We start from the raw sequence: 8315 nt of genomic DNA, 5'->3' as shown, positions 1-8315 counted from the left end.
GACTGGCTCCAGGCTGACCTCAGGCTCTGATTCATCTGAAACACAACACTAAGAAACCTAAGCATGTTTATATAATGTATCATGAAAACATTATAAACAATGAAATTAATTAACCCAGCAACAGTGTAATCATTTAAATACTAGTAGCCCAGGTGATTACATTTTTACTGTTTCTAGATCAGACACAAGAAGTGTGTGTATGGCTCTTACGCAGACCAACATGGCCGCGTTCATCGGTCTTGGTCAATTGCAGATAGTTTCTGCACCCGGATCGCCACTGGCTCGTATGTTAGATTGATAAAAGAAGGTCAGCGTGGGTTTCCTCCAGGTGCTCCCACATGTTCTCCCTGTGTCAGCGTGGGTTTCCTCCAGGTGCTCCCACATGTTCTCCCTGTGTCAGCGTGGGTTTCCTCCAGGTGCTCCCACATGTTCTCCCCGTGTCAGTGTGGGTTTCCTCCAGGTGCTCTGACATGTTCTCCCCGTGTCAGCGTGGGTTTCCTCCAGGTGCTCCCACATGTTCTCCCCGTGTCAGTGTGGGTTTCCTCCAGGTGCTCTGACATGTTCTCCCTGTGTCAGCGTGGGTTTCCTCCAGGTGCTCTGACATGTTCTCCCTGTGTCAGTGTGGGTTTCCTCCAGGTGCTCCCACATGTTCTCCCCGTGTCAGCGTGGGTTTCCTCCAGGTGCTCCCACATGTTCTCCCCGTGTCAGCGTGGGTTTCCTCCAGGTGCTCCCACATGTTCTCCCCGTGTCAGTGTGGGTTTCCTCCAGGTGCTCTGACATGTTCTCCCTGTGTCAGCGTGGGTTTCCTCCAGGTGCTCTGACATGTTCTCTCCGTGTCAGTGTGGGTTTCCTCCAGGTGCTCTGACATGTTCTCCCTGTGTCAGCGTGGGTTTCCTCCAGGTGCTCCCACATGTTCTCCCCGTGTCAGTGTGGGTTTCCTCCAGGTGCTCTGACATGTTCTCTCTGTGTCAGCGTGGGTTTCCTCCAGGTGCTCCCACATGTTCTCCCCGTGTCAGTGTGGGTTTCCTCCAGGTGCTCTGACATGTTCTCCCTGTGTCAGCGTGGGTTTCCTCCAGGTGCTCGGACATGTTCTCCCCGTGTCAGCGTGGGTTTCCTCCAGGTGCTCCCACATGTTCTCCCCGTGTCAGTGTGGGTTTCCTCCAGGTGCTCTGACATGTTCTCCCTGTGTCAGCGTGGGTTTCCTCCAGGTGCTCCCACATGTTCTCCCCGTGTCAGTGTGGGTTTCCTCCAGGTGCTCCCACATGTTCTCCCTGTGTCAGTGTGGGTTTCCTCCAGGTGCTCCCACATGTTCTCCCCGTGTCAGTGTGGGTTTCCTCCAGGTGCTCTGACATGTTCTCCCTGTGTCAGCGTGGGTTTCCTCCAGGTGCTCCCACATGTTCTCCCTGTGTCAGCGTGGGTTTCCTCCAGGTGCTCCCACATGTTCTCCCTGTGTCAGCGTGGGTTTCCTCCAGGTGCTCCCACATGTTCTCCCTGTGTCAGCGTGGGTTTCCTCCAGGTGCTCCCACATGTTCTCCCCGTGTCAGCGTGGGTTTCCTCCAGGTGCTCCCACATGTTCTCCCCGTGTCAGCGTGGGTTTCCTCCAGGTGCTCCCACATGTTCTCCCCGTGTCAGTGTGGGTTTCCTCCAGGTGCTCTGACATGTTCTCCCTGTGTCAGCGTGGGTTTCCTCCAGGTGCTCTGACATGTTCTCCCTGTGTCAGTGTGGGTTTCCTCCAGGTGCTCCCACATGTTCTCCCCGTGTCAGCGTGGGTTTCCTCCAGGTGCTCCAACATGTTCTCCCCGTGTCAGCGTGGGTTTCCTCCAGGTGCTCTGACATGTTCTCCCCGTGTCAGTGTGGGTTTCCTCCAGGTGCTCTGACATGTTCTCCCTGTGTCAGCGTGGGTTTCCTCCAGGTGCTCTGACATGTTCTCCCTGTGTCAGTGTGGGTTTCCTCCAGGTGCTCTGACATGTTCTCCCTGTGTCAGCGTGGGTTTCCTCCAGGTGCTCCCACATGTTCTCCCCGTGTCAGTGTGGGTTTCCTCCAGGTGCTCTGACATGTTCTCCCTGTGTCAGCGTGGGTTTCCTCCAGGTGCTCCCACATGTTCTCCCCGTGTCAGTGTGGGTTTACTCCAGGTGCTCTGACATGTTCTCCCTGTGTCAGCGTGGGTTTCCCCCAGGTGCTCCCACATGTTCTCCCCGTGTCAGCGTGGGTTTCCTCCAGGTGCTCCCACATGTTCTCCCCGTGTCAGTGTGGGTTTCCTCCAGGTGCTCTGACATGTTCTCCCTGTGTCAGCGTGGGTTTCCTCCAGGTGCTCCCACATGTTCTCCCCGTGTCAGTGTGGGTTTCCTCCAGGTGCTCCCACATGTTCTCCCTGTGTCAGCGTGGGTTTCCTCCAGGTGCTCCCACATGTTCTCCCCGTGTCAGTGTGGGTTTCCTCCAGGTGCTCCCACATGTTCTCCCCGTGTCAGTGTGGGTTTCCTCCAGGTGCTCTGACATGTTCTCCCTGTGTCAGCGTGGGTTTCCTCCAGGTGCTCCCACATGTTCTCCCTGTGTCAGCGTGGGTTTCCTCCAGGTGCTCCCACATGTTCTCCCTGTGTCAGCGTGGGTTTCCTCCAGGTGCTCTGACATGTTCTCCTTGTGTCAGCGTGGGTTTCCTCCAGGTGCTCCCACATGTTCTCCCCGTGTCAGCGTGGGTTTCCTCCAGGTGCTCCCACATGTTCTTCCCGTGTCAGCGTGGGTTTCCTCCTTCCGCGGATAGTTTCTCTCCTGCATCCTGTTTGTACTTTCTTCATCTGGTTCATTTCATAGATTCATGTTTGCTTTCAGCCGAGCAAGAGTTGTGTTAAGTTACTGCTGATGAAACCCAACTGAATCAGTGGACATAGTTTTTGGCTTTTCTTCAGTAAAAAAGTCTAATAATACAGCAGGGAGGAAGAGTAAAATCAGAAACAGCCACAGTGAGATGTTGATGAAGAGCTGCAGACAACAGGCTCTTACTGCACCTCTGCAAACAGCTCACCTCCAACAGGTAAACTTCTTTTACCTGCCCTGCGGTGTGACGGAAAAACACTGGCAGCAAAATAATGAGGGACGTTAGCCATGGATCATCCCACTGCTTTAAAACATCATCAACGGCACCGTCTTCAAGCATCCCTGTTGTAACGAGACCAAATCCCTGCCGCGCTGGCCTGACGTGCCAAAACCAAAAAGCCAAGCCAGCATGACAGTGAAAAAAGGGTGCTTGTCTTCCTGTCCTCCTCCTCCCCTTGCCCAGTCTTCCTCCATGAACAGACCTCTGATCAGATATGATCTGACCTTTCCTTGGCTCCTCCTCCACCTCTCCTTCTTTTTCTCTGACTCCTACTTTGCATTCTTCTCTTCCTCCCCTCCTCCTCTTCAACATCAACATCTCTTCCTCTCCTCTCCTCAGTATTCCCCTCTTCCTCCTGTAGTCACTCTTGTCTACAAGTGTCTGTCCCTGAAACATTCTCTCTCCATTCTCCCTCTTTCCCTCTCCTTCTCCTCCTTCAGTCTGACCTCCCTTGTTTGCTCTCTCACTCCGTCCTCTTCTCCATCCTCTCTTTGTCTCCCTTCTTCCTTCTCTCTCGTCCCAGTGTCCCATCAGGCCGAGCCAACCTAATTAGGAGTGTTGTGCCTGTTAGAGGGCTCAAACACCACTCCTGTTTATTGCAATTAGCACGGCCATTAACAAACACTTCACAACACCGGGGGGCGCAGAGCTCTGAATTATTTATAAAATGTAGAGGGCGGGATGGAAAGAGAGGAGAGAGGGGGAAATGAAAGCAGGATGTTGCTCCTGTCTTGGCTTTTGGTTTCCTTTTCTCTCCTCCCCCCGTCACCTCCCTGCCCTCGTTGTACCCCCACACCTTCTCCTTTTCCATTCATCTTCCTTTCCCTAACATTAGAGGGGGAGCTATTAAAGGGAAAGTCTCCTGATTTTTTAAACTAGCTCTGTGTCATCACAGTGTGGGCAGTGTGTGCAGATGAATGCTGTTCCCTCTGTGCCGCCAGCGCCCAAAGATCCCTACCCATCCCACAGGTCTATCAGGTGATTCAAAGTGTGTCATCATTGACCTAGTTTGCACCATCAGTGACACAGAGCTGGTTGAGAATCTGCAAAGTTTCCCTTTAACTTCGGCCCATTGTTTTTCATTCAGAGTTTTGAGGCCTTTTCCTCCCACATGAGGAAAAAGACCACGAGACTTGGCATTTGATCCGAGTCACTGGTACAACTGAGGTGAAGAAGGAGATCTGTTACTGTTTTATCAACACATTCTCACTCCAGTCATGGACTTTCCACGTCCACATATGACGTCCAAGGTACCCTGGGTGTGTTGGTTGTTGACGTTCTGGGACGCCGTGTCAACTTCAGCCTGTTACATGCATTGTCTGTTTTCAACATAAACTTCTGTTTTCACAGGAAATGTACAGGTTCCATACAGTCTCTTTCAAAATGAACACACTACGCCGGTACAACACTGGGAATTGACTTTTGTTTTTCCTTCAGTAACAAACACACGTGGTTGGGTTTTGGATAAAATAACAGGGTTTGGCGTTACAATCTAACAGAGAGTGTTGGACTCATCCATCGTCCCACCATCCTTCTTAGACTTCCACCCCCATAAATTTCATTGTTGTCCCGCTGTGTCCCCCTGATACTGTTGGGCACCATTAAACAATTATGGCTACCGGCTGCATATCATGGTGACGTGAAACGATGGCTTTTGTTCCTCAGTGTCTGACACTGGAAGTCACTCACCAAGCCCCAGTTTCCAATGACTTTGGAGTGAGACCAGGTTGGTTTTATTACACTGAACAAAAATATAAACGCAACACTTTTGTTTTTGCTCCCATTTTTCATGAGCTGAACTCAAAGATCTAAAACATTTTCTATACACACAAAAGACCATTTCCCTCAAATATTATTCACAAATCTGTCTAAATCTGTGTTAGTGAGCACTTCTCCTTTCCCGAGATAATCCATCCCACCTCACAGGTGTGGCATATCAAGATGCTGATTAGACAGTATGATTATTGCACAGGTGTGCCTTAGGCTGGCCACAATAAAAGGCCACTCTGAAATGTGCAGTTTTATCACACAGCACAATGCCACAGATGTCACAAGTTTTGAGGGAGCGTGCAATTGGCATGCTGACTGCAGGAATGTCCACCAGAGCTGTTGCCCGTGAATTGAATGTTCATTGCTCTACCATAAGCCGTTTCCAAAGGCGTTTCAGACAATTTGGCAGTACATCCAACCGGCCTCACAACCGTAGACCACGTGTAACCACACCAGCCCAGGACCTCCACATCCAGCATGTTCATCTCCAAGATCGTCTGAGACCAGCCACCCGGACAGCTGCTGCAACAATCGGTTTGCATAACCAAAGAATTTCTGCACAAACTGTCAGAAACCATCTCAGGGAAGCTCATCTCTATGGTGGCGGTGGGGTTATGGTATGGGCAGGCGTATGTTATGGACAACGAACACAGGTGCATTTTATTGATGGCATTTTGAATGCACAGAGATACCGTGACGAGATCCTGAGGCCCATTGTTGTGGCATTCATCCACGACCATCACCTCATGTTGCAGCATGATAATGCACGGCCCCATGTTGCAAGGATCTGTACACAATTCCTGGAAGCTGAAAACATCCCAGTTCTTGCATGGCCAGCATACTCACCGGACATGTCACCCATTGAGCATGTTTGGGATGCTCTAGATCGGCGTATACGACAGCATGTTCCAGTTCCTGCCAATATCCAGCAACTTCGCACAGCCATTGAAGAGGAGTGGACCAACATTCCACAGGCCACAATCAACAACCTGATCAACTCTGCACTGCGTGAGGCAAATGGTGGTCACACACACTGATTGAACAAGCTCTTCTGGTTCAATCAGGTACATCACAGGTGCATACAGTATATCTCTTGTCTTGTCTTCGACTCAGGTCTAGTCAGCTCCAGTTGGATCAAACAGAGCTCAGCCCATTTAATCAAGGTGTAGTTCTTAAGTGTGTAAAATGACACAGAGTGAGCAGGAGAGGAATCATTGGGTCATAGACCAGGAAGGTCAGTTCATTAGATCACTGTTTATTCAGCAGCACAGCCTCTGAGTCAACATCCAGCATCCTGAGGGAGGCCAGCTGGGGATGAGACAGCGAACGCTCAGTTTATGCTGTTAGACACAATGACTCCTCAGTGATTCCTGTGGGGAAAATGAGGTCATATGCAGGAGCAAAATATGATACAGCAAAGATAAGTATGATGTAAACACAAGCCAAACTAAACACATTTACAATTCACTTTTTACTACCTGCAGTAAAAGATTACGTTTTCATAGTCAAGACGTTAAGTTGATTTTGTTCACCCCTCTTTATGCATGAAGTCAAATAAATTTTTCATTTCACGTGTTTAAACTGTGTGATTTCATAAAACCTTTGTAAAATAAGATGTTTTATCTCTTCAATACTACAAGACACTTCCTTCCTTAAAGCACGCCTACTGTTGCTGCTTCCTCTGCAAGCTGCTTTGCAACCTGCCTCCACCCCAGCTCCTCCTTTTCATGTTGTGTCTGACTTATCAATGTCATTTCTGTTTGTCATCGATGCTGCTCTGTTCTGTTCGCGAAGGTTTTTGCTGCTGCTCTCCCTGCCTTAGGCTTTCCGTGTAGGCGCATGGAAGGGCAGACAGGTGTGCTATCACTGTCTCAGGCTTTCCTTGTTTGCACATGGAAGGGCAGAGAGGTTTGCTCTCTCCACCTTAGGCTCTCTGTGTAGGCCCAAAGAAAGGCAGAGGGGCCTTTTTTTATAAACAAGCTCTATTTTGATCCTTTTCTTTGGCGCTTTATGTACAAAAAAAGTACCCAAAAAAAGTCAGTGTAAATCCACTTATTTTCATCATGAATTCACCCTATTGCCGGCCAAATTTTCTTCTTTTCTTTTGTAATAGACACATATTCTCATAATATTAAGGATTTGTGTTTTAATCCACTAATTATTATGTTTCTGTTGTCAGGTATTGAAGGCCTAGATGGATTTTCTGTGCTCCTCTCCAGATTTTTATGTACAGAATTTTTCTATAGCATTTTCTATGATATTTTTCTATTGTGTATGGATGTATTTTCTATCATTGTGTATGGATATTTTTTGTGTCAGCATTATCTCTGATTGTTTGTTTTCCTACAGAGAAACATGTATTGACCTTCACTATTGTATGCATTTTTCTGTCGTAAAATATAGACAGTCTCTCAGTCTTATTGTATGCTATTGTCATCTACGAGGGTCTTAAGAAGGTTTTGTGATTATTGTATTTAAATTATTATGTATTTTTTGTACTATTCTGTCATTTTCCACCATTTTTGTTGTGGGAGGTCCTTGTGATTGCTTGTTGTGTGCAGCTTGACATGATTGACTTATTGCCCTCTGTTTGCTCAGTCTCTGATTGGCTGCATCTCACAGAGTAGGCTATATCTGCTTGGTGTGTCATTGTGTCTTCATCTCTGCTTGACAAAGGTCTGAGGACCGAAACCTTGCTGTTAATAAAGTACTTTGCAAGTTGAAGGACTTTTGTCTGGACTCTATGCTCCTACGCACCTGTCCACGAAAGTTTTTCAAGGTGTGCATCAGCCTGAACAGACTTTTAGTACTGAGAGCACTACAACATAAGCTCATTAGGGTATAAAAAAGAAGCACATTCTGTGGGGCCACAAAGTCAGGCTCCCATCCAGCAGCTCCAGATGTTTAACCTATGACATCACAGGTTTGATGCTGTCTTCTCCGGTTTCTGACTTTGGGAGAGAGATTCACAAATATGGATTGAACCCTCGTAGGCCATGGACATAACATCTTGGATTTCTTCATTTAGGTAGGGTTCCCCTTTAAGTCAGATTCCTGCACTCTCCTTTTGAAAACCCAAGTCCTTTTTAAAAACCAACACCCACCCATACCTGTAAAGCTCAGTACCAGAACCGACCCGCAACCTGACTAGCACCGCTTATTAACCCCCCCAGGCTCCAGTCCCTCACATGAAGCTGGTTCTCCGTTCTTGAATTGGACGTCTCTTTGACTGGATGGTGAAAACATTCAATCACTGCCAGGTTAGGAAACATGTTAGCATGCTCCTTCCACCACCATCAAACCTCCAAAGGATCCCAACTCCATGTAGGCTGCCACCTCATCCTCGGGCTGCAGAGTTTCATGGCTGGAGTCCTCCACGTCGGTGACCAATGTGACCACGGGGTCAAAGGTTACACTGGTGTCACTGACTTTCAAAATAAAAGGAGCTGCAGCT

At 48.5% G+C, this 8315-nt stretch overlaps 1 protein-coding gene across 1 annotated transcript in view; it reads left to right on the top strand.

The window, feature by feature from the left end:
* The first annotated feature begins 318 nt into the window (after positions 1-318).
* The window catches only part of LOC125881988 (uncharacterized), a 199308-nt gene continuing 191311 nt past the window's right edge, over positions 319-8315 (top strand). The window contains exons 1-4 of the mRNA XM_049565532.1: positions 319-768; positions 1385-1516; positions 1781-1912; positions 2309-2616. Of these exons, the coding sequence (XP_049421489.1) occupies positions 427-768; positions 1385-1516; positions 1781-1912; positions 2309-2616 (914 nt within the window). The 5' untranslated portion in view covers positions 319-426. The remainder of the gene's footprint in view (positions 769-1384; positions 1517-1780; positions 1913-2308; positions 2617-8315) is intronic.

Source organism: Epinephelus fuscoguttatus, linkage group LG21, assembly GCF_011397635.1.
Source record: "Epinephelus fuscoguttatus linkage group LG21, E.fuscoguttatus.final_Chr_v1".
NCBI classification, from domain to species: Eukaryota; Metazoa; Chordata; class Actinopteri; order Perciformes; family Serranidae; genus Epinephelus; species Epinephelus fuscoguttatus.
Note: the sequence above shows the minus strand (reverse complement) of the source record. Positions and strands in the feature narration are given on the sequence as shown.